The sequence below is a fragment of the Actinia tenebrosa genome, unplaced genomic scaffold, assembly GCF_029948245.1.
Source record: "Actinia tenebrosa isolate PJP-AT-01 unplaced genomic scaffold, QUT_ActTen_1.0 PGA_scaffold7__59_contigs__length_16204524, whole genome shotgun sequence".
NCBI classification, from domain to species: domain Eukaryota; kingdom Metazoa; phylum Cnidaria; class Anthozoa; order Actiniaria; family Actiniidae; genus Actinia; species Actinia tenebrosa.
This window is the reverse complement of record NW_028292584.1, coordinates 8,815,270-8,842,632: the sequence shown is the minus strand read 5'-3', so window position 1 is coordinate 8,842,632 and position 27,363 is coordinate 8,815,270. Positions and strand designations below refer to the sequence as shown.

General features: G+C 35.5%; 2 protein-coding genes across 2 annotated transcripts; one reads left to right on the top strand and one right to left on the bottom strand.

The window, feature by feature from the left end:
* The first annotated feature begins 1,521 nt into the window (after positions 1 to 1,521).
* LOC116300260 (potassium voltage-gated channel subfamily A member 3) lies at positions 1,522 to 6,268 on the top strand. Its single transcript, XM_031709090.2, has one exon. It carries the CDS (start codon positions 1,860 to 1,862, stop codon positions 3,327 to 3,329), a length of 1,470 nt encoding a protein of 489 aa, XP_031564950.1. The 5' UTR covers positions 1,522 to 1,859; the 3' UTR covers positions 3,330 to 6,268.
* Positions 6,269 to 7,677: 1,409 nt separating this feature from the next.
* Positions 7,678 to 20,303, bottom strand: LOC116300263 (potassium voltage-gated channel subfamily A member 7). Its single transcript, XM_031709092.2, has 2 exons — positions 18,825 to 20,303; positions 7,678 to 12,775 (listed from the first exon to the last, which is right to left on the bottom strand). Exons 1-2 carry the CDS (start codon positions 20,002 to 20,004, stop codon positions 12,519 to 12,521), a joined length of 1,437 nt encoding a protein of 478 aa, XP_031564952.1. The 5' UTR covers positions 20,005 to 20,303; the 3' UTR covers positions 7,678 to 12,518.
* Between the last annotated feature and the right edge of the window lie 7,060 nt (positions 20,304 to 27,363).

The window sequence follows — 27,363 nt, the reverse complement described above, 5'->3', positions numbered from 1 at the left end:
TTTTTATCTAAATGCAGTAAAAGCAAAAAGCATACCCTTTGCTTCACACTTTGTTCAGTTGAAAGATTATCTTTTTCGTTTTATGATAATCTCACTGATAAAAGACGCTAAGTAAGACTTTGACGAGCGAATAATTTAAAAATACGCATGGAAATGCATCAAAAGTTGTCTTAAAAATTATAAGTGCCAAAGAGACTGTTTTTTTTCCACTTCACTTCATTCTTTTTATCCCCAAAAATAAGCCATTCATTCTGTTGCTTTATTTTTTCGAGTTTCTGTGGTTCGTATTGAAATTACCAGAACTTAAGTCTTTGACAAGAAGCATTTTCATTCTTGTAAGTCAGTCTTTTTTAGTTAATAATTCTAGACAGGTATAAATAAATTATGAATTTTTTGGTCAGTATTCATGAAAAGAAGTACTAGTTTCGTTCAAATATTAATATCGGTTTTTCAGTGGCACAAGAAGTCTGTTTTTTTAATTATTTCTTTTATGAGCTCGCGTCTTTTTGAGCTTTGTTTGAATGACACTCTGTCAATCATTGAAAAACCATCGACTTCTCGTTAACCTGCATGAAAATATTATTATTATTACTGCTGTTTGTATTCAATTTTAGGGTCCTCTTCGCAACTAGAGAACTACTTTTCCGAATTTAGATTTAAAATTGTTCATTACAAGTATTACAGCTTCAGTTATTTTCGTTCCCAAGATTATTCAAGACGACCTAACTTCGCTTAAAAATACTCGGTAGTGTTTTGTATAGCTTCCTATTTTAGTCTTAAATAATTCTCATGTTATTGAATTAAGATGAGAAGAATGAAGTAAATTTTAAATTATCCAAAGCGACAGCAATTATGACTCATGGCTACAAGGAGTAAATTTCTTGAGCTGCAATTTCGTCGTAGAAAATGACTTTCATATGTTTAATCAAACAAAATATAGTTGTACCAATTTGTTTTAATTTTCTTATTCTTTGATCATTTAGGCTTAAATTCATTATTATAGTGAATTCAATAACGACCGATAAAAAAAAAAAGAATTGAATTTAAAATTTTAGGAATATTTTGTATTAGAATTGAAATTAGAGAATAGCTTCTCTTGGTAAAGGACGAAGGTTATAAAGAGAAAATATTTAAAATATTTATTGACGCTTCGGCATAATTTTTTTCTGTTTTGGCGCGAACCAAAAGCAGTCATTTGTACAAGTTTTGGCGCGCAAGAGTGGCAAACTTTGAACGAACATTTTGTTCCATTAGCACTAGACTAAAATAGATACTAATTCTAATATTGTTTTAAACCAGGATCTGATTTAGAGAGTCTCGTAAAAGCGAAGATCTATGTCTTTTTCGTCTTATCAAGTACTGGTCGCGGAGTTTTAATGGTTAAGTAAATGAGAAAAATATTATAATGCGACGGAGATCTCCACGTGGTGGAAGTCCCGGATGTACCATTGTTCCGCAGCCTATTGGTAACCAGGTTTGAATGAATGTTCAAACCCAATTCAAAATGTAAATTCTAAAATGACAGAGAGCTTGGAAAACAATGAAAGGAAATTCATTTGAACGCACCTGTCATGGCTCTTTTCTTGTTTTCAATCGGTAAAAGCTAAGAAATCTGGAACGTCTTCAATCCATCTATCCTCCTGTATTTCAGAGAAGACTTTGGGTGAATATTTGAAGCTGTGGATTGTTCAATTGAACTAGCCTTTTTGTTGGTTATGAGTTATAAATTATTCTAAAGGAACTAGCGAGTCTATAGGCCTATCGACTGATCATATTCGGTAAGCGAAGGCGTACAACTACACGAGCATAGTGGATGTTTTTGGCGAGTTTATCGTATCAAAACTACTGCAAATGCTACGATGAAATCGTGTGAAAATAACCACGTTTACGAACTAAACCCAAGACTTGATAAACTAGATGAAGAAAGTGGAGCTCGAGACGAGAGACGGTCTTTTGATTCTTCGAGTGAATTTTCAGATCGCTATAAGAAAGATAGACGCATTATTGTCAACGTTAGCGGCCTTCGATTCGAAACTTACGAAAATACTCTTCAAAGATTTCCTGAAACTCTACTTGGAAGTAAAGAAAAGCGAGAAGAATACTATGACAGCGCGATGAATGAATATTTTTTCGATCGGAATAGATCGACCTTTGAAGCCATATTGTTTTTTTACCAATCCAAGGGAAAGCTAGTACGACCAAATGGAGTGCCATTTTTGATCTTTACCGAGGAGCTCCGATTTTTCGAAATTGGGAGAGAATTTGTCCAACGGCTTGAGGAAGAAGAAGGATACGGTCAAAAAGAAGTGCGAATTCTACCGAAAAATACGATACAGAGGAAAATATGGGAGCTTTTTGAATACCCCGATAGCTCATTTGGAGCACGAGTCCTTGCCACATTTTCAGTGTCTATTATTTTATTATCTATAGTCGTATTCTGCATAGAAACTCTGCCTCAGTATCGGTGTGTAACCAACTCCGAAAATGTTGGATGCGAGAGAAAGGTGGTTGAAACTGGTCGTACTAATTCGACCACCACCGTTTCATCGAAACGTAGAGCCGACAGAAGTATTGCTTGGTTTGTGATGGAAGTTTTATGCATATCTTGGTTCACCTTGGAATATTTGGTACGACTTTTCTCCTCACCTCACAAACTACTTTTTGCACGGTCGTTCCTAAACGTGATAGACTTAGTGGCAATTCTACCTTACTATATAACTTTGCCGATGGAAAACACCAAAATTACGTCTTTGGCGGTGCTCAGGGTTATCCGACTAGTTCGTGTTTTCCGTATCTTTAAGCTTTCCCGGCATTCTCGTGGACTCCAAGTTCTTGGCCAAACTCTGCGAGCAAGCTCAAGGGAATTAGGAATGCTGATCTTTTTTCTCTTCATCAGCGTCATTTTATTCGCAAGCGCTGTTTACTACGCCGAAGAGGAAGATCCAAGATCAAAATTCAATAGCATTCCCGATGCCTTCTGGTGGGCGGTCGTTACCATGACGACGGTCGGCTACGGCGATATGTTTCCCGTCACGCTCTGGGGGAAAATAGTGGGCTCAATTTGTGCTATTTCGGGTGTACTTACAATCGCCCTGCCCGTACCCGTAATCGTTTCTAACTTTAACTACTTCTATAAGCGAGAACAGCTTGCGAGCTCGCTCGATTTGGCTGAGAATGGCCAGTCTCCGTACGCTAGTTACTGCGAGCAAGAAGAATCAGAAGGCGATATGGTCAACGGTCCCTTGGTTTCAAGTCCATCAGGGCAAATACCGTCACCTACCAATCAAAATACTTACAATCTAGAAGTCAAAGTTGAAACTCCAGTTTGAACGTCAGAAACGAAGTGAAATATGACTGAAAGCTTTAATTAGTTATAATATATACAAATTGACACCAGCAGTGAAAATGATCGATGTTCTGACGAGGCCGGAGAGAGATTCATGATTGAAATATCGATGGAAAATTTTTTAAAGACATTGATTAAAGAGTACAAACAAGAGGATTATCTTCAATACTCTGCGCTTGATAATGTGTGCTAAATGACAAGTCGTTCGAGCTCTTGATGTATTTAGACAAGTCGTTATTGGACCTAAAAAAGTCACATTAATACCCAAAGCACTTCGACTACAATACGTGAAATTTGAACACACTGATGGACGACCGGCAGTATCTTAAATAAATGCTGTTTAAAGCGTATATACACACTAACGAGCTGGCATACAATTGGTCTGTAATCGACATATATATATATACAAAATTGTGAACACAAGGACATTTGGAAGGAATGACTAATAAGACTATAAAACATCTGTCCTGGTGATGACGCATTTAGAAAGGAATTTTAAAGATTATACATCCGCGTTGCGACATACCTGGACACAGATTCCTTTCTCCTTTTATGGCCGAATTTTTTACGAATGGCTGTCCTAAGGTGACGACTTTTAAATTCGTCCTAACAAAGCAATATCGGTGAAATAAAATATGGAATTTTTTGGATTTAAATTAATTGTAGTGAAAGGCTTTAGAAACTAGATGGAAATGAGTGAAATTTTGGGTAGAAATGGACAAATAGACAAGGAATTTTCATCTTTTTTACGAAGAAATCCTAAGAGATGGAATCATACACAAGCCTTTATCAGGTGGGAACTGGCGTAGTGAACTGTGGTCTGATTTTGATGACAATTCAATCGGATCCGATTCATGAAATTAACATTGGGGAAATTTACGAAATTAGAAATAACATATATTTATTAGGATTTTTCGGGAGGAACGGATGTTTCAGGCATGAGCCAATAAGGAGCAGTGTGACTCAGCTAAGACACCATGACTCATAGTATGTCTGTAAAGCCAGGTGGCGGTTTGAAGTACTGGTACCCAGACCCCACACGGTCATTTTCTACAGCCAGTCAAAAGGCCTGTTAGAATTGCAAATTGATTAAGTTCCGTAATATTCAAAATGGCGTCGATTATATTTGGATTAGTCGAGCCAACCAATGATATTGGTGACGCCAAGTGACGTCAAAACGCTCAACCAATCATCGTATGACAAAATCTCCCGTGACAAAATTTTATTAGTAATTCACCCTAACCCAGGCCCTCTCTCAGCGGTAGAATATTACCTACAAGGGATTGGGTATGTGAGATTAGCTGGTTTTAAATATAGCTGTAAATCAAGACACGTGACCCGAGACTTGTGATCTTACGGGTGCAGAGCTTTTTATACTGACGAATCAACTTGCATTTTACCGCTTCGCCGGAATATCTGGATGCCTTAATAGTATAGCTAGCATTTAACGGAGGAATTTTACGAGCGTATTTGCACAAAAAAGGTAAATTTATGACACAAGAATGTGAAAAATTTGGTGTATTATTTATTTATTTTGATTTATTGCCAGCATTTAATTCATTTATTCTAATGAATTTTTAAAATAATCGTTGCCAGGCAACCACTTTGTTTCTGTGTTGCTAGGTGACACCAATTAAGTGTATTGTTGCTAAGTAACGAATCTGGGTGTTATTTATTTTGCTTTATCGCTAACACTTGATACTTCAGGTACTTAATTCTGACATAATTCTACACAATTATAAAAAACCCGTTGTAAGGCGACCACTTTAATTTGTTGCTAGGTCACAGCAAGAGTTTATCGTTGCTAAGTAACGAATCTGTTTTGTTGCTAGGCCACCTCATTTTGTTGTTAAGTAACTAACTTCAAATTCCTTAATGCTTTTGATTTTGTAATTTTTAATGTTAATTGTTTTAAAATTTTCTTTTTTAAGTTTTGTAGTATTGTTTGGTTGTGCTGTTCTTTTTTCTTCTTCTTCTTTCAAAGAAATTTATGCTAGCTTCATAGTCAGTTAACAATTTCTATTTTTGCTAAGTATGAGTTTTTCCCAGGGTTTCTTAGCAACAGTATCCATGGTAATCATCTAGATTGTGTTGTTGCTAAGTAACATGAATTGAAGGCATGAATCCCTCATTATTTTATATTTTCAATTCATTAATCCGTGTTAATATAACATCTTTTAGCTTTTAAATTTTTTCACATCCTAATTAAAACAACTTATTGTTTGGCACCTGATTTGACTTTTGATATTTTGGTATCATTCAGGCTTCATTTTGCTACTATGATATGACGTCTCAATCTTTACAATGTTGCTACACAAAAGCTTATTTTTCAATCATATTTCATCTCAGTTTATGGTTGTCAAAACCATAGGGACCCCAATTTACTGAAAATAAGTCTATCTTATATTGCATTTTTGTAGTTTAAGACTTAAGTGGATAGCAAAAGTATGAAGAAAACTGCAACAAATTCTCAATGCAAGCTTTAAAGCGAGATGGAAATCGAGCTTCGAATAATGAAATGAATTTTTGAACCTTGCTAGGAACGCATGAACTAGTTTGACTGTAGAACGTGTTTGCATCTATATCTTTGACAGAAGCTAGTTGAGTTTGACCAAGATAGTTAAGTCCTTGAGTCCTACTATTTTACGAGTTTAGTAAAACCACTCTAACATCTAGAAGAACCTCAATTAGCCTACCAACTATATCGCGTGAGAATCATTGACCGTATCAAGTAGTCTTTCCAGGACATTCAAATATTTCATGTACTGCAAAGATTCAAATCTAGATTTGACTCAAGGGAGTTTTACTTTTCTCTAAATTGGGTTGCCTGTGGTTACGATATCCCGTTATTGCAGGGCGTATGATATATAAATTTGTAAAATTGATTAAAAAAATAAAATATCAAATGGTGCAGCTTAAGCATTTTTAGGAGTTGTTGATTGTTTTTACAAATAAATGGAAATGTTTTTCTGTTTCAGACCTGGTTTATGAAACAGAATATAAATCCTACGTCTTCGGCAGATAACAAGGCCTTGGGTCTTGATAATTTACGATATGATGCTCAACCTCATACAATAATTTTTATAATGGAAGCCATTTCAGTGTTACGGCATGTCGTACCGTGTACGTGCTACAAGTCAGTACTGTATGTTTCCCACTCATACGACAACCTAATGGGAAGCCATTTCAATGCTAAGGCATCTCGTTCCGCACGTGCTGAAGTCAATACCGTACGTTCCCTACTCATGCGATAGCCATTCTTATGGGAAGCCATTTCAATGCTTACCGTTACGTGCTGTAAAGGTGCTTACACACAATGCAATATTGAACGCAACATTGAAAGCAACAAATTTGAATCGGGGTGGCACACATTGCAACAAAATCACGCAACATCGCCTGTGTCAGCCTGCTATGTTAAGATATTTGGTCAGCAGTTATAAATTTGGTGCAGGCTGATTGGCTGGAAATTTCAAAACGTTGCATGTAATGTTGCAGCCATGTTTACATGGTGAAATTTGTTGCGCCAACGTTGCAAGGGTAGAGCGTGATTGAGCTTCAGATTTGTTGCGTTCAACAAGTTTGGGGTAGACACACGCTGCAACATTCCTGCTGCCCGCAATGTTGCATGCAATGTTGCACCGTGTGTCAGAACCTCAAGTCAATACCGTACGTTCCCTACTCATGAGATAACCATTCTTATGGGAAGTTATTTAACTGTTACAGTATATACCGTGCCGTATACGTGCTGGAAGTCAGTACCGTGTGTTGAAAAATTATAATTGAGGAAAAATGAAATACGAAAATAGGTGCGCTTATGTGAGTTAATTAGTTAAGAAAAATCTCCTAACTTGTATATCCAACCTTAACCGACCAACCATCCGACTGCATCACCAACGCTGTAGTTTATTATCATGTTTAAATAAAAGCCATTATTATTATTATTATTATTATTATTATTATTATCCAGTTGTTGAAACAACCGTCCTATCTACTTCGGCAACCGACCTACCGACCGACTGCTACCGACCAAGCAAATAACAACAACAAACAAACAAACAAACAAACAAAACAAAACAAAAACAACAACAAAACAGCTACTCCACCAGTCCGACACCCAAAAACCATAGCTCACAAGATAATAAACCCAAATTTTCTACCTTTTCAAACTTTATTTCATTTCATAATCTTTGAAAATTGGAATATTATTTTCATTATCATTAGCATCATTAATATCATGGCTAGCAAGAGTGAAGAATTTCAAAAATGATCATAAGAAAAAACATGAAGATTCATATACATATTGGGCTATTATAACAACGAGCGAACGCAGATTGGAAAGTAAAATATATTAAAATTTATTATGTTAAAAACGTTCAATCGTAAGAAAGAAAATGAATTCAGTGTCATTAATATTTGATTATTATTAATATCATTATTATTATTACTATTATTATCGTTGTTGTTTAATTTGGTTGATTGGGCAAAATCGTCACAAAACATGGCTTTGGTTTCAAACTTGGACATAAAGGTGCAGACACACGGGGCAACATTGCACACAACTTTGCACGCAACAAATTTGAATCGGGGTGGCACACATTGCAACAATATCACGCAACATCGCTTGTGTCAGCCTGCTATGTTAAGGTATTTGGTCAGCAGTTATAAATTTGGTGCAAGCTGATTGGCTGGAAATTTCAAAATGTTGCAAGAGTAGAGCGCGATTCAATTTCAGATTAGTTGCAGGCAACGTTGCGTGCAACAAGTTTGGGGTAGACACACGCTGCAACAGTCCTGTTAGCGTGCAATGTTGCAGGCAATGTTGCACCGTGTGTCAGCACCTTAATTCTCCCTGTCACACGCTGTTTAGTAGTATGACGTCATTTTAAGGCATATCATGACGTCACAAACTAATAAGTAGTATGGTGTGACGTCATCCTAATGCGTATAAATGAAGACAATGAGATGCAATATGACGACACAAAGAGCAGTAGCATGACGTCTTTATAATGCGCATGACGTTTCACGGTCATTAGTATATTTATGATGTCATCGTAATGCATTTTGTGACGTCATACTATATCTGTATAAGAAGAGGGCGACTTTTTTCTTATGCTAAGGTATTCCAATGTCTTGCGAGATCTTTCGATCTAGTTTTAAAGTGCTACTCTGACGAAAATCGCTCAAACTTGGATTCCGCTGAAACTTCCTAAGAATACTCTTTAAAGGTCCAATAATCACTGTATGAAGTGTTTTCTCGATATTCAGGACGAAAGTATGATATTTTTACGATTATTTTTTGGAGTCTGTGACGTCATACACTCAACATCGAACATCGCTCCATACATTTCTTTGTATATAAATCCTTAATTCATTTTATTCCTGTGAAGTCCAAAGGGTGGCTAATGTGCTAATTTCACATTACTTGTGACTATAATCTATATTTTGGGGTATTTGGGTATTTCTTTCTCCCTTTACTACTGATATTTTGACCATAAACTACAAAGAAATGTATGGAGCGATGTTTGATGTTGAGTGCATGACGTCACAGACTCCAAAAAATAATCGTAAAAATATCATACTTTCGTCCAGAATATCGAGAAAACACTTCATACAGTGATTATTGGACCTTTAAAGAGTAATTTTAGGAAGTTTCAGCTGAATCCAAGTTTGAGCGATTTTCGTCAGAGTAGCACTTTAATGATAAGCCAAAACTTTAAGGTTACTATTACATCCGAACACGAAGCACCTTAACGTCTTGAAAACTTTATAACATCTGCGCTTTAATTTGCTCCATCTCAAAATTTCATAAAAGCGTTATGAAAATACTCCTTGAAGTACAGTCGGTGTGGCGGCCATTTTGAAAAGCGACCAGGCTCTCACGTCCACCTTATCTATCTTAATTCATTTCTAGTTTGCTCTCGATGCTAATATTAGGATAATCTTTATTAGAAGCAGAGCCCAGATTCGCTTTTTACGATCATTTTCAAAATGGCCGCAACCGTGTGCAGTTAGTAATGCCATGTGACGTCATAACCGCCATATTGGAATCTTGCTAAATAGGAAAAAAATTAATATTCGGTAAATAAGGCGGGCTAATTTGAATAGTTTTAGATTTCTGCTGATTAAATACAACTAGAATTTTTGATATAATCCCTAAGATTTAAGATTCACAATTCTATTTCGAAAAAAAAAAATTGTAACTCTAAATAGCTGGTTTATTACTGAAAAATTAAGATTTACAAGAGTTAAGGAAAATTGAGTTTTATAAACACAAATGGTTAAGAAACTCTAAGCGCATGCGTTTTGGGGAAAGGCCGCTGATCAATCAAAGACGAGCCTGCCGTCTTTACCCATCGCATTTTATTTGTAGAAAAAAGGGAGAAAAATGTTTCAAACTACAATAAAGATAAGAATGATATTAAACGAGTGAAAATAAATTCGGCAAAACCTTAAATGCCGAATTTGTGAATAATTTCAAATCGTGAGAGACTGGGACCCAAACCGGACGATAGGTACTTGATGTACTTCAAAGAAATGGCTCTTTGTTGGGCATTTCATTCACTCTTATAATAAAAAAATGTAAAAAAAAAGTACGAATAGAGGCGATCACGGTCTGGAGGAAGCCCAGTAGTTCACGGTGGAAATTAAGATTATTCCTGTGTTTCTAAGACCGTTTATCAAAGCCAAACCCAGCTTTGTGCTTTGCAAGTTTCTCCTGGTTCCAGTCAAAACCGAAGAACAAATCCACAAACCGTTTTAGTTCTGGTAATATCTGGTTCATGTTTAAACTGGTTTTTGATTCCAGTTAAATATGGTTCAAGGGAACATGAGGGGCACTAAGATTTATCAGATGTCCCACGCATAACTATTTCCACTTCAATTTAGTTCCGTTGTAATTTCCATGATCTATACAAAACTTTTTATCGTTTTTATAGATATCAATTAGTCTGATATGACGGTTGACGGAGACAAGAAGCACCGCGGGCTCATCTGCAAAAATCTGACATTTTTAAACAGTAAACTCGCCAAAAAGGCGTATTTGTTTGTTGATTCTTCTATTTCATATTGTGATATACACTCAATCTCAAAATCATAGTCGGGTTCAAAAACATAGAACATAGAAACTGAGACCGAAATGTTACATGGGAACTACGTTGGTTAGATGTACCTAGCGATACGATTCGTGGAATTTTCATAAATTGTTGAATTGACAGATAATATTGAGGATTCTCACGCAAGTTTCATATTGACTGTGAATCTCAAGTGAATACATCAGGGCCCGGTTGTACGAAGGATGAACAGCAATAGCCCAGCTCCGAGATATGCTTCGCTTGTCACGCACAAAGGTTTCAGTATGAGGCTACGTGCTAAATGCTCAGTCATTCGTGACAGGCGGTAAGAATAAATTTACTTTAGCACGTAGCCTCATACTGAAATCTTTGAGCGTGACAAGCGAAGCATATCTCGGAAGTGGGCTATGGAAAAATCCTTATCCAGTGGTTAAGTCAATGCGGTTAATCCAATAAATTTATTAACTGGATAATATTGCATAGCGCTATCCACCTTTCGTACAACCGGGCCCAGAGGAGAATTCTATCACTACCCAGAATACCATTCGCTCTCAGCTTGTATATTTTTAACCTGATGACTTCGCACATGATGACATATATAGATTTCCTGGCCCGCTGTTGGTTAATTCAATCGGATTCGGCTAAGATAGTCGGTCTTAGAAAATTAGCCTTTAGGATTAGAGAAAGAACTATAAAATGAAATTTCTATATCAGATAAAATAGCACAAAAAGGTGCGAATGGAATAAAAAACGAATATACACAAATATTTTGAAACTGGAATTGTTTTTTGTCACGCACGTGGACGAGGCTGTCACGGCACGTGTCACGCGGCCTAAATTTGCTTGAAATTGTGTATTTTGTATTGCATATTGATGTGTCATCTTTACAATTTTGCCACATTGGAATTAGTTTTTCGGGGTGGTTTTCTTGAAATTTTCCAACTAATATTTAATACAAATACCGAAGTCATATATATATATTTATATATATAAATACTGAATTGTTTGGACTTCGAGACACTTCTTATATAATTAATCTTCCAATGCATTATACATTCCTTTAATTTCTCCTACCATTCGACGACCATATTCTCCTTGGTTAAAAGCAGCTTTTCGGAGGGAATTTGAGTCTTTCATCAAGGAAAATTAAAATTTGCTGTTGATTGACAGCAAGGAAGCCATTGAAGTGTTCTTGCACGCGCCTGCGACCGAAAAAGGCGCGTTTTCGGTAAATCGTTCGTCCCAAGATTGGAATTTCCTTGGATAGCTTGTGGATGATTTGTAAGTATTTCTTCTGGTTTCTCTTTCGTGTTCTGTGCATTTTCTTCGATTCATTTATCTAATATATTGTGAAGTTTCTGCTGTGTAGATATTCAAAATTTTCCATGCATTTTGTTTTACATCTCGTAGTTGGTGGAGATTCTCTTTCGACAGCGCAACTCGTAAAATTATTTCAACATTCCTATTAAGGTTTAAAAAGTTTGCCTTTTTATTGGTGCTGTGCTGGTTTTCCTAGGTAGTTTGATAGTGAAACAACTCAGTGTCTCTGTATGTTTATCAATTCCATAAGCATCCCTGGGAATTGCTTTGTGCAATATTGTGATCATCTCAAAATTCTGCCAGTTTTGGAGCCAGTTTGTGTGTAATTCGCTGGTACGATCTTAAGGACTTTTCGGATTTGAATTACTCTTTGGTGAGTTAAAAAGCCCTTGTATCAGAAGGCTTTAAATTGCAAATATATTCATATCGGTAATAGAAATTGTACTTCAAATAAGATCTACATTTTTGCATGGTGCTGTTCAGAATTCTTCGCTCTTTCAAAATTTCCATCAGGAATGGACGATAGGCTCTTTCACGCGAAATAAGGCTTATAAAGGATAGAACTTCGATATATAAGAGCTGGTCGCGGTTGACGCTGTCAGCGTCAGCGTTTCATTCGAATTCCATCCCTCTCTTCGATATAATCCTTGTCTATATATAAAATATTTTCCAAAATTGGATCGAGAAACAAAGTTCCAAGGAATACAAACATTGAAGTGAAAACTTCATATCATCAAAATTTAAGAAAAACTACAACGAACGAACGCCATATTAATCATTCATTAAACTGTCGTTTGTGCTATAGTAGGGTTCGGCGGCTCATCACAGCCATTCACTCCACAAACGAGTATCCCGCGTGAACTCTTGGATACCCCCATTTCTTCCATCTTTTTCTCCTTGTTCCTTTTTTCTTGTTGTCGTTGTCGCTCTTCTTCGTCTTTTCGGAGCTGCTCTTCCTTACGTCTGTTCACTTCCTTGTTGTAGAAATTTTCAAAGTTGGAGACGATTACAGGAACCGGCAGTGCAATTGTTAAGACGCCTTAAATAAAGAAAATTTCATCAGAAAAATAAAAACTTCAATCATAGTTTATCCTAAATTTTGGTTATGTAATAGACCTAATTGGTTGCGTCATTCTCTTGAGAATAATATTCTTTGTTTGTTTTGTATCCATATTCATGTGCCTTCTCATGTGCAACCTTTAAAGTGCATATGACACGAAAAAAATTTAATGTTAAAAATGTGTAGTTTATTGGCATTAATAAGAATATCACGGTTAAATTTGTTTCAAAAACGTATTTCTCTAGAAATTCAAGAAAATTTAGCACAAGTTGTGACGTCATTTTGTTTACAAGTCTCCAGATTTAGTTGCAAATACACGAAATATATTTGAATGTAGAATCTTAATTTCAGGTCGTACACTTTTCAGTTTCCCAACATTTGGAGAGTACTACGTAAGCTATCAAATGAAGTTGAATAAAATATGCCTTTTGTTGTTATTTTATACGATTTACAATTTATATTTTGTGCATTACTACTGAATTTAGAGTACGTGTCAACAAAATGACGTCACAAATTGGGCTTAATTTTCTCACATATCTCAAGAAATAAGCTTTTGAAACACATTTTATTACGATATATTCATTACGACTAACAAACTATACATTTTAAACGATGAAATGTTTTCGTGTCATATACACTTTAAACAAAGAAATGACACTCTTGGGAATGACACGTGGTCTGAAATGGGAAAAACATTGTAACGCAACCAATTCGGTCTATTCACAACTTTCCAAATAATTCGTCGAGCATGCGTAGTAAGAAATAAGGATATGGGTACGAGATTGCGAAAACTGAGCCTAAAAAAGTTAGATAACTGAGAGGTTATGTTATGTTACCCTCGTAAAATAAAGGTTTAAGTAAAGAAATTAATAAACAGTCCGAGAATGTGGAGTGTGCAAACCGCGTTCAACTACGAAGAACATTTGAGCATGCCCATTAAGAAGCACAGGTTCATGCAAACATCAGGCGGCTTGAATTAACTTTCGAGAAAATTTTGCGATGAATTCGAAAAACAGAGGAAAACACGATAACGAACAAAAAGTCAGCGAGTAATTTATCGATTGATAAAGCAATCACGTATTGATGGTTTTCACGGCGGCCATGTTGGAGGAACTTAACAAAAGAATTGTCAATTAATTCTTTTGTCATATCCTCCATCATGGCCGCCGTGTCTTTTGTTATTCCATTCTCTTGGGAATGGTTGAAAACCATCAATTAACTCGACTATTTGCAAATTAGCATCATGATTTCTGGAGTTCGGATTTTCAAGTTTTCCGCGAATAATGAGCTTCGGATGCCAAACAAATATTTACATTACTAGTAATCACGTGTTTGTCAATACCGACGACAGCTTTCCTTCGCTTTTTTTTTCTTTCTTACTTTTTAAATTATTTTCTGCGTATTTTTGTGTACTATACTCCTGGGAGGAACTCGTTGTTCACCTTTGTAGAAATCAAAATGGCGGCTGTCTATTTTTAGCATTAATACCGCTGGTCAGTGGCTAGTCTATAGTGGTTTCTGTGGTAATACTTAACATGACTTTATCAATACAAATCAAATGACAGCACCAAAACACTTGAGTGTGATTCATAATTCAAACTTTTAGGTCAAATCTTTTAATTCAGACCATTTATCATTGGACATTTGTTTTTTATTCTTGTTGTTATTTTAATTAGAAGCAGCAAAGAATAGAATAGAATAGAATAGAATAGAATAGAATAGAATAGAATAGATAGAATGGAATGGAATGGAATAGAAAGGAAAAGATTGGTTATTTGTTTTTTCTTCTTGTTGTTATTTTTAATTGGAAGCAGCAAAGAATAGAATAGAATAGAGTGGAATGGAATGAAATGGAATGGAATAGAAGTGAATAGAATAGAATAGAATGGAATATAATGGAATAGAATGGAATGGAATAGAAAAGAAAAGAGAGTGACAGAGAAAGAAAAAAAACCCGAAGGACGACGATTTTTCAAAACCGAAATTTTACAATTTCAACTAGAGTTATTTTCATGAATTTCTGTAAGCGACAAGAAAACCCTGATAAGCGCCAGCAAATCAGTGCCAATCTTATGTGTAATTAGAAAAAAGATTATAAAGCCATTTAGTATTTGTTTGAAAAACAACTCTTTTTATTGTGGCACATTAAAATCTGATGATGAAAGTTGATTAAATCACAACGATTTCGATCCCCTGAGCCGGTTGTACCGTGTACGACTAATTTGTGTGTGTGTGTGTTTTTATTCCCCAAGCGTTTCCTTACCGAATTTATATTTATATAGTATTTCGGGAAATTTTTTTTGAAATAAAAATATTTCAACTATAAATAATTAACAGCTTGACCTTCGAATTTGTACCTTTCAATGATCATAATTTTATGTCTGATGAAATTTAATTATTTTAGTATTTATGTTTATTGTATTTGTAAGATAGGAAACTAATAATTAGGGGTCTGCAAATGTTAGGGTTTATTCACGTCTAGAAAGATTATTGGAGTATTTAGTAATGAAAGAAATGTAAGAGAATGAAGAATGAATGGATGAAAAAATATATGGATGGATGGAGGGAGGGAGGGAGGGAGGGAGGGAGGGATGGGATGGGATGGGATGGATGGATGGATGGATGGATGGATGGATGGATGGAGGGGAGGGATGGAGGGAGGGACGGGACGGGACGGAATGGGATGGGATGGGATGGATGGATGGATGGAGGGGAGGGATGGGATGGGATGGGATGGATGGATGGATGGATGGAAGGATGGATGGATGGAAAAAGCAAACGAGTAAGAAATATTGATTCAATCAATGACATAAAATAAAACTACAGAATCATTTCTCTTAACGAATTTTACGCAAATCCTGAATATCAAATCAATTGGGATTAAGACTTTTAATATAAATATAGAAAATTTCATATTTTCCAAAATAGAAAAAAGATTCAACAAATTAATATGATTTCAGAGGTAAAAAAAAAATACATTGTTATCTATTTATATTATTGTATATTTTTTTAAAACTTTTTCTCCTTTTTTTTTGAAAATCACAACTACCTATTCTCTCTAAGGATTGGGAAAACATTCATTTCGACAAAGTCAGTCCACGATTATGGTCAATTAAGGGAATATTTTTATCCTTGAAATCAAGTGGAAATTGGAAGTACTTTGTACATATATTTTGTACAAAAATGTTTACAAATTTTATTCAAGCTAACCAAATCAAAACAAAAATGATTGAACGTCGATAACATAGATTTATCTTTGACCAAAGTAGAGTTCCTTCCATATCAGAGCTTCGATTCTAAATTCCTTAATCTGGACTTATTTTTTCAGTCACAAGTCGTGTTATCGAAAGGAGTAGATATTCTAATTCGACAACACGTAGAGCACATTGATTGCTGAGCGAATCATCCAAGGAAAAATAATTTTTGCCGATTATCCAAAATGAATAGATTTGAACGCGACCATTATATTGGGAGATTTATATACATAAATATTTACGAATCAGCAAGAACTATTCAAAAAGAAAGAAATAGAAATATTGAGAATCAACTTCGTTATAAGCATTTGGGTTCATATTTTCAAATCATGGCGACTTTTAGCGTCAAAGTAATGGTTTTGTCGGAACAAATATAACAGTTTTTTTTGAAGATTATTCCAAGGCGTTAATGATTTTATTTTGCGATTTTTATCGTTTGGTTTGAGTTTAGAGTTATATTATCATGAATTTTTCTGTGTTTTCGGGCGAAAATCTCAACTACTCGATTTTGAAGTGGACCATATTGTTATACTTATTTTTAATCTTAACGAGTTACAATTCCATTGAGACACTTCAGACTTAAAATGAGAAATGTAATAAAAACAAAGCACTTTATCTGGATTATATTTGGCTCCTTTTTATCGTAATAAACCAAATTCTAGCCAAAGAATCCCAAAGTATTTGCCAGGAATTCCTTATTTTATGATTGAAGTACCATTGGTTTAAGGAGAACATTTCAGAAGGCGTGTTAACCCTTTTATTTCCTCAAAGACCGCAAGAATCTAACGCCAAAACCACTGGACATTGAATTCCGAAGATACGAGAGACCAACAAACCCAAGCAAAGTTACTCGTGGCTACTATTTGGTGAAGTCTATCAAGTTAGACAAAGCCGACCATCAAGTATGTGGCCTACCACATACTAAAACTAGGATCTTAGTATATTAAAAGTGTCGTAAAATAAGAAAGTGTGAGCCAAATCTTTCTTCGGAATAGTACACCTGTTCGAAGTCTTCGAAACATGAATTGCAATCTCATTAACATTTTATGTCTGAATATTTCACGAGTGTTTCTTCAAAACACGTACCGAGGTTTGAGAGTTTTGACGAAAAATAGAGAATTTTTGTTAACTTTTTAGCTTTTTCCTTTTTATTTATTTGTTTATTTATTTATTTGTATCGCTATAAATGTAATTACAAACGAAAAAAAAAACCTAATATCTAAGAAGTCTTACTTTATGACTCACACAAAAAAATTGTGATGTAAACAACGACTATCCTCTTAGTATAGTAAATAGCTCGGTCAATCTTCACTCTAACATTCTCCGGCGTTTCAAGATTTTGATCAACATTTCTGCGTTTTAGCTTTCCCTGAAGTCTATAACACATAAATACGTTCAAGGAAAACTTGATTCAATATTCTAAGCAATTATAACTAGGAAAAAATATATATTTATATATCTTCGTAAAATTTATTTAGAATTTTTGACTTCAACGTTTACATTAAACTGCTGGCTGATAGAGCTTAGAATGTGCACTTTGGGGCTAGCGTGTTGATAAAAAATCAGGCTTTTAATTCATTTTCTTGGACCTTACAAGCACAACAGTTCTTCATGGATTTTCTATTCTTTATCGTTTACAACTTGTGAACTTCATTAGATAAAATTGCCTTGCCCCTACTGTGAGGGGAACTCATTTCCATTTTCTGAAATTTCAACCAAATGAAGGTTTTTTTGGTTTGAAGTGAATTTGTACCCGACTATTATCGTTACCACTTGTTTTGAGAAGTACGTCACTCACTGCTTTTGCTAATCACAATCGTGTGAAGATATCTCAAACTAAGTTACTGGTATTCTCGAAGGAAAAATTATAATTGAATTGTGACTATTGATCAATCATTCACAACTTCACAGAACACTTATAATATGTTAACACTTTTAAATTCATAAAGTAAAAAACCGAAAATTTCCGACTCCCAATACGATTTTACTAAAACTTTCGAGAAAGAAACTATCTGTATTTTACGTTTCAATGTATACGAAAAAGCGGATTAGAATTGCTGCATCTGGCAGAGAAAATAATTCCGTTGGTAAGAAAGTCATTAATAATTAAAGATTTCTGGGTTTCAGTCAAATAATAATTTTTCATGTAATTGAATTTGGCTTCTTATATTAATGTAGCTGGGTATACTTCGTCTCGTTTTTCGCAATTTTATCTTAAGGAAATTCCTTTACATGGAGCTTTCAACAGATACTAAAAGTTTGGAAAATATTTTCCTCAACATCGATGTAATTCTATCTGTTTTCTTTCTTTCTTTTTCGTATTGGTTCACAATTCAAGAAAATTAATATTTAAAAGCCAAAGAATCGCATTTTCTTTCCCTGCGGTAAATTTCTTTTAAAGTTTCTAAATACTCTAACTTTTCGACTTATGTTTAAAGCCAATTTTTTACCTGGTAGGTGCTTCAGAAACTATACTATTTGCCTTTGTTATTTACATTTGGTTAGCAAACGAGTATTGACTTTAATAATACGTGAATAAAAAATTTAGACTGTTTCTCGATAATGGTTTTTTATCGCAAACATTTTCAGATCGACTTTCTTTAACTTCAACTTCGTACGATGTACAATTGTACGGTTTTTTTCCAGCGAGTCAGATAAGAAAAAACCATGGCATTGTTTACTATTGAGCCCAACAGAATAGCAACTGGTACCACAAGCATGGCGTTTGCTTAAACAAACCCTAAGACTAAAACAAAAAAACGTTTCTTACTTACCAGAAATGGCACACAGTGCTCCGACAAGTTTTCCCCATAAAGATTTGGGCGATATATCTCCATATCCAACTGTTGTCATAGTGACAACAGCCCACCAGAAAGAGTGGGGAATGCTTTGGAAATCACTGTCTAAACCTCCTTCAGCGTAGTAAACACAGCTTCCAAATATCATTACTCCGATTCCCAAGAAAAACATAAGCATAAGAAGTTCGTTTAAACTTGCTTTTAGAGTGTTTCCGAGAATCTGTAGCCCTCGTGAGTGGCGGGACAACTTGAAGACACGAAACACTCTTACAACCCTCACAACTCGTAGAACTGAGATTGACGAGTTTCCATTCTTATCGAGAGCTAGTTGGACATAGTAGGGCAATACGGAAAGAAGGTCGATAATGTTAAGCGAAGAGACAAGGAATTGTATTTTGTCGGGAGAGACGAGCAGTCGAAGTAGATATTCCCCGGTGAACCAAATGATAACAAACGTGTTTAGCATAAACCATGTCTCGTCATACGGACCTGGAGGAGGTAGCCAGTCAGCCGTTGCATTCTCGGGTTTTTTCGGAGGCTCGGGAGAAAATTCAGGCAGGGTCTCCACGCAGAATATAATCAATGAAAGCACGATGATGACCACGGAGAAAATCGCAAGGAATTTTGCGAAACAAGAATATTCAGGAAATTCCAAAGTTTGCCATATAACTCGACAATAAAAATTTTTGGGAAGGATTTTTTCCCCCGGCTCATCGACTATGCCAGCTTCTTGTTGCACCGTATTCAAAGCTTCCTCCGGCAGATCGTAGAAAATGGCTTCGTTTATAAACACATGCGGTGGTACGTGTTCAGGGCGGATTAAAGTTCCACCGGCTTGATAGTAGTATAGAACTGCGTCGAACGCCGACCGATGCCTGTCGAAAAAGTACTCCCCTTTCTTGGAGTTGTAGAACTTGGCTCTTCGCGACGGGCATCCGAGAAGCGTATCAGGAAATCGTGCTAAAGTTTCTTCGTAAGTTTCGAACCTTTTCCCAGAGACGTTGATCACGATTGGATCGCTCATACTGGACGCGGCAGCCGTTTGCCCTATACCATCCATCTGTTCAATGATCTGTTTATATCGATAGATGCCGGTACCGCGAGGCGGCTCATTGCTATGTTGGACCGTCGACGGTACTGATGCAGTTGTCAACATTAAAGAAATAAGATGCAATCCCAAAATAACGGATTATACTTGATATACTCCCACTAGGCCACAAGCTAGCCTCACGCGTGCGCGATTCCTATTTGTCCAACTGTCACAAAATATGTATCTTTTAGCGTCTAGTGGAAGGAGATAGCCCGATGATGAAAGCGCACTAGAAAGGACAGATCTTCCTATTTCGTCCTAATTGAACAAATGTGGAGCTCTACACTTGTTTATGCCAATTTATTCATGGCGCTTTCCTACCAACCACTGAATTCCCCAATCAATATTTCATGGACTTGTCTCGAATTATCATTGTCGCCTAGTGTTATGCAAAGGACCAAGCTCTGCGGGTTTTGCAATACCTTTAAAAAGCTCGGAAGACAAATTCGGCAAAATCTTCAGATAAACACTAAAACATTGTTTAAATCTCAGATGTGAGTATCAAGGAAATGAAGTGTATAGCTTGCTAAATCTACTGAGTGACGAAAACGACCCCCAAAATAATCCCGAATTTTTAAACTTTTTTTCTTGGTTTTATCATCGCATTTTAGAGTTGTGAGCATGAAAACTGAAAACCGCGCATGCTGGGAGTAACTTAGCTTATAAATTATTTTCTTTTTTTCTTAATGTAAGTCACATTTTTTTCGATAAGGTAGTGGTATTTGGCTTACTCACTAAAGATATATTTTGAACTTAGACGGAAGTGCGAAGTGGCTTATGATTTTTGAAGTTTTCTAGATGGATTGTTTTCCTTGTTACATCTGTCACATTTCTCGTTGCCAAGTCGACTTGATACTGCTCCACAAGACACCTGTTCTTGCGCTATCCGAATTAAAAATCTACAGCATTTCTTACCTAAATAAGATGAAACAACATAACGTTTCTGTTAAGACAACATTGAGGACTAAACTAAGTTAGTTTGTCATATACAAGTAGTAAATTCAACATCCGGGACGTTAAGGATGTAGTTCTTCAGGCCACTGGAATCTAAAAAGAAAGGTCTTGATTTCAAAATATTTAGATAGCAAAATTCAACAATCCTAATAGCCTAGAGTCAAAAATTATGAATAAACAAAACTTTGCTGTCCGTATTTATCGCCAAATGTGAAATTTAAAAGTGCTATAGGGAAAAAAATTATTTCAAATGAAATAAAATGGCTTTTTTGTCGACCTGATTTGGTTTGACTTCCTCTGTTTTTCTAGTTCAACGAGTTTAGAAAAGAAAGAGGTAAAGTAAGGAAGCTTTGTGAATATGGATTTGTATTTTACGGAAATAATTTTGAGTAGAGCTGCATTGTTTTCTCTAAGATACCCTCAAGATACAGAATGTAAAAGAGGACAGTTTACGAGGCATCCCAAATGTTTTCTTAAAACAACTGAACCTATAACAACAAATTTCATAATATATATATTCTAGATTTCTTACAGAAATAAACGAACGAGGGAATAAGAAGATTCTTAACTACATAAAACTATTACTTTTTAACACTCTACAAAATATACTAAAGTATTTTATCGACTTAAAAGCTATTACTGGACAAGTCTTCTTCCTATTATTCTTATTGAAATATAAATGAATATTCAAGCAAATATAGAAAGTTAATTTATTCCTAAAAAATATATAAATAAAATAATATTTTCAATGCTCTAAAATATTTTTATTTAAATGTATAAAAAAAGCTTATGACATCGAATAACAATGAAGAAAGTAATGGAAATGTTCTCAGTTGTAAGAGAAAACGTTTTCTGAAATTTCTATAGTATGTTTTTCGTTTTTAAATGAGGATTGTTGGAGCTACGTTTGCTCATAAGCCCCCGCCTTTATCCGCGTTAAGGAATGGCTGACCACAATCCTATGTGGTCTTAAAAAAAACCTTAAGTTCAGAATCTACAAATTTAAAACTTTCATCACATTAATGATGATATTTGACACGGTTTTATTACTTTAAACCAATAGCTTAATTTCTAAATTTTAGGAATTACTATCGGCTTCAAGCTCCGAGTCTATAAGTCAAAATATGTAAATAACCTCAAATTGTGTGGCTGTCTTCTGATTGACTGAAATATAGCTACAACAAAGTACGCTAATAAATGATTGACAAGAAGCAAAACACACCCTTTGGCGCCAAAAATCAACCAATCACAAGCGTCCAATTTTGTACACCTGTTTGAGTTCTCTAAACAGTCTACTGATGACCTTACATATTCTTATAACAAACCATATACGGAGCACCAATAACAAGTAATGAGAATTTAATTTTTGATACACTGGTAGATCAGACTCGTTAATATTTGGTGATAAATTTTCTGGGCGGTTTATTTCATTTTATTTATTTTCGTCTGAATTGAAAATGAATTTCACATTTTGAAAATGGAAAAATCAATCAAAGTAGACGATTTTTATCTCAAAAAATATTCATATTTACTAAGCCAAATTCGAAGATAAAAGTTCGAATGAACACTCAAAAAGTGTTTAAATATTTTATAACTTCGGGAACAAAATAAAATCTTTTCTAGCTGGAAATTTAGGTGGCAAATTTTGATTTTAGACGGTTTTTCATTCTTCGTAAAAATCTAAAATGTTATCTATTAGATTGAACGAAGATTTCATGCTTAATCTCTTCTCAGTGACTTTGAATAAATATTTTGACAAGTTATTATATAGTCCTAGAATCGGATTCAGTTTTTGGTACCGTAATTCGGTCCGAAAGGCATATTTTTTAAGATTAAACAGAGTCAAGTACTTGGTAAAGAATTTTTTTTTTTTTTTTTTTTTGCGCGGGAATAAGATCGGATTTTAAGACAATTGCTTGGGCTCAATTAAGAGTATACACCGACTTCGATCCGAAAATAAGATAGCTGAGAAAGTATCTTGCTGAGCAAAGTTATTACATCGCGAAAATGAAAATACTATCCAGAAAGTGATTCGCAGAAACAAAGATGAAGGAGTTTAGGCATTTGATTGAACCTCAACCGCTGTTTGCGTCATTTGTTAGGAGTTCTCCATAAAGTCATCACATATCGATGAATTCAGTCATCCACCACAATCAATGTTCAGAAGGAAAACATTGAAGAGGTCATCAATGAACACGCTATCCCTAAATGCTGTTCGCTGATTGGCTGAATGTACCTGACAGGTAAATTAGTATAATTAGCCCAGGAACCAATCGGATATCATTTTAGGGACAACATAACTAGGTATTATCAAATATTCATAATTTGGTAAAAAAGGGCGGGAAGATTAGGACGCGTGCGCGCCCTGGTTTATCGCATAAGCCAAGTGACAAAAACATCTCAAAAATTATTTATAATCTTAATTGGTACTGAGTTTTATTGGTAACAGAAAATAGATTTTTTAGCTAATATATCTGTTGTTGAAATCGTTTAGATTTCAAAAGGATTTTTTAGGCCAAGGCTGTAGCAAGATAATGGAACAGTGAAACGAATTCTGAAAAGTGAAAAAATGGATAATATATATAAAAAGCAACATGTTCTTTACTAAACAATTAACAAGAAAAGATAACTATAATATTAACAGAGGATAAGAATAAACTTTATTTAAGTTTTGATTCAAAATTTATTTTTCTTATGTTTTTCATGAGGTATGTAGGCGTTGAACATTTCAACTCAACAGCTAGTCAGAACTGAGGCAAAGGATACTTTGAATGCCACAGTGAACGCGTGAGCCCCAACAACCCACTACGTGGGCACAAAATACAAGACCATCAAAACTATGGGCCAAAATTAAAAATAGACCTCTTTACTTTGAGCGCAATGTTTTCCCATTTCAGACCACGTGTTATGCTCAAGAGTATCATTTCTTTGTTTAATGGTTGCGCATGAAAAGAGACATGAATATGGATGCAACTCAAACAGAGAATCTTATTCTCATGTGTCATTGCCTAGAGTATCATATACGGTTGTATATGAGAAGACACATGAATGTGGATACGACACACTAAGAATCTTATTCTCATGGGCATGTATACTATTCCCTAGAGTATCATTTCTTTGTTCAATGGCTGTGCATAAGACACATAAATATGGATACAGCTCAAAACAAAGAATCTCATTCTCTAGAGCATGTGTAATTCTCTAGAGTATCATTTCTTTGTTTAACGATTGCGCATAAGGACCTAAGACACGCACCGTGAGATTTTTATCCGTGTTCTCTTAGTGATATCCTATACTGCTCTGCGTTAGAACGTATTGTACCATTTAAACCCTTTCGTCCCTTCCGTCCCTCTCGTCCCTCCGTCCCTCCCGTTCCTCCCGTCCCCTTAGTTAAATTGGGTCCCCGTAATATGACTATTGTTTTTCCATTTCAGACCACGTGTCATGCTCAAGAGCATCATTTCTTTGTTTGACGGTTGCACATGAGAAGACACATGAATATGGATACAACTTAAACAAAGAATCTTCTTTTCAGTGTCATTCTCTAGAGTATCATTTCTTTGTTTAAAGGTTGCGCATGAGAATTCACATGAATAAATATGGATACAACTTAAAGAATCTTCTTTTGAAGATCAAGTTTCATTCCCTAGAGTATCATATCTTTGTTTAAAGGTTGCACATGAGAAGACACATGAATATGGATACAACTCAAGCAAAGAATCTTATTCTCAAGACCATGTGTCATTCCCTAGAGTATCATTTCTTTGTTTAACGGTTGTGCATGAGAAGACACATGAATATGGATACAACTCAAACAAAGAATCATATTCTCAAGACCATGTGTCATTCCCTAGAGTATCATTCTTTGTTTAACGGTTGCACATGAGAAGACACATGAATATGGATACAACTCAAACAAAGAATCATATTCTCAAGACCATGTGTCATTCCCTAGAGTATCATTTCTTTGTTTAACGGTTGCACATCAGAAGACACATGAATATGGATACAACTCAAACAAAGAATCTTGTTTCCAAGACACGTGGTCAGTTAGGGGAAAACATTACACCACGACGAATGAAGTCTATGAACCCCTCGCGGAATGCAGGTAGTCAATTTGGAGGACATAACAATAGGTTTCCAATACCCATGAGATTGAAATTCTTTTGTTTTGTCCTCCAAATGGAGCTGCTTTGACGTCACATGCAAGGGGTCTATTAAGGACTATAACTTGCATTGATATCATTCTAGTCTTTGAGCTCATCCTCCATGACGGACCATACCACCTTAGCCATGTATGGTGTCATGACGGAGTAACAGTTCCTTTTCCACTCCGAGAGGATTGTGGGTAAGATTCTCCCTTCTTCCTCGTTCAATTCAGAATTTTCTTCTCTCTGATTCATAAAGTTATCCTGTCGATGCTTCATCCTTAGCCTGACTCGTTTGACCGGGCTGGGAGGCAAAGAAACCGGCTTCTTAGACTCATGACTTCTGCGAGAAGAACTTTGAAATGCCTTTTCTCTCAGTGCAATTACTTTTTCTGGGCATCCAGATATTTTCATCTCTGGTTCTGACAATATAGCTCTACCAACCTCTAAATCTTTAGCAGAAGTTGAACCACTTGGTCTATAATTTAATAAAGCTTCGACATCCAAGGAGAAATCTTTTTTGGTTAATAATTTGAAAGCATCCTCTCCAGAATTTCTATGGCACGTTAATCTTTCTAAATTTAAAGATTTAGATTCTTTTTCTTGCCTTCCAATATCACTGTTTACTTTGTGCTCTTTTTTCTTATTTTGATACAGAATTTCTTCTTCAGATTGGGATCCTAAACCTGTCAAATAAAAACTTGGTTTCTTCAAAGAAGGAAACGGTTTTCCCTCGTCTTTCTTTGAATCCATTTTTGCTGTTCTGTCGCTTGCACTGTGTCTCCTCATCTTTTCCTCGGCATGAAATCTTGAAAATATTTCTTGATGCTTAACTGGTATCCTCGAAACGTCTGCTAGTATCCTAGAAGAATTTCCACACTTTGTGGAAGAGGTTTTATGAAGGATTTTGGAACCGTAAGCTTCTTTTCCTCCAGCCGTCAGAGTTCCCCCAGATTTTACGTTTGTAAAAGAATTTTTCTTGTCACTAGGCAACGCTGTGACAACAAATCTCGAGAAAGGACTTGACGGATTTCCACTAAAAGGCGGTTTTATTTTTTGATTTAGCTCAAAATTAACCACTTTTGTGTTTCCAAAACTGTATTTACTGTCTTGCGACGATCTTTTCGCTGTTGTGCTATGTAAACACGATGATTTTTCAACTAAGTAAAGATCATTATTTAAAGTGTCATCTTTGAGTATTTGCCTTCTCTTGCTAGAAATTCGTTGCAATTTTTCTGATTCATTTTTCTCACTGACCACCACGTTTGTCGATAATATTTCCCTAGGTATCTCTGTCTTTTTCTGTTCAATTCGAGCATCTTCCATCAGAGGTAGAATACGCGTATTTTCACACGTTTTCTTCTTCACAGCAATTATCCTCTGCTGCTTATCAAACGCCACTTCATTCGTTCTCATCATCTCATAGCCATACAACTTATTTTTCAACAGCCGGCCCTGTTAGCTTCATTGAATTACACTCTAAAAAAAATCGTGTCTCAATAAAAAGCATAAATTATCTCGCATTTTTACGGATGAAATTTCGAATTTCTGGCTTAATTCCTTGGATGGTAACGATTCATTTTCACACATTATGACAAATATCGGATCCAACACATTTCTCTAATCGCTTCTCTTTCTCAGTCTACTGTTTATTTTCGTTGTCTATTGTTCGAGTATTTACATATTTATTAATTTGGTTTGTCGTCTAGCCATTTCATTTATCTACCTGCTGTAAGCAGGTGCCGAGTTCGGAAGCTGTTTCGTTTAGCTTCATTTAAAAACGGAAGTCGGATGGTAATTCAGTTTATTTTTTCTGTGGAAAAAATAAATTTTCTCTGTATTGACCACATACAGCTTTTGTTCACAGTTAGGCTTTTGTGATGTAGTCTTTAGTTCGAAATTGTTTCCGACATTATGAAATTAAAACAATATGTACAAAAACTGAAACATCTTTGATGTTTGTGTACAATGCTTTTCTCGTCATCTTCTCTTGTTATGTACACCAACATGGCTGTCATGCCTCTATTTTTGGTTAGCATGTGACGTTATCACTGCCATGTTGGTGTACCGTTAACCAAAGATTTCTTGTGAGCTTCTCTCGCTACGTACGCAAACATGGCTGCCATGCCTCTATTCCTTGCAATTTTTTAACATGTGACACCATCACCGCCATTTTGGTGTACCAACATAGATGCCGTGTCTATGTTGTACATTTCTTTACCCTTATTAGGAAAAGTTTGCTTTCGATTGGCTTGGAAAAACAACCAATCAGAGACGCACAGCACAGACCATTAACAAAACAATAACTATACCATAGCCTTAG

What these genes read in the sequence shown, in the direction of transcription:
- LOC116300260 (XM_031709090.2), top strand. Translation starts at nt 1,860, where the DNA reads ATGAAATCGTGTGAAAATAACCACGTTTACGAACTAAACCCAAGACTT.
- LOC116300263 (XM_031709092.2), bottom strand. Translation starts at nt 20,004, where the DNA reads ATGTTGACAACTGCATCAGTACCGTCGACGGTCCAACATAGCAATGAG. An exon ending in AGCACTGTGTGCCATTTCTG is followed by an intron (nt 12,776 to 18,824) that starts GTAAGTAAGAAA and finishes TCTTTATTTAAG; the next exon opens with GCGTCTTAACAATTGCACTG.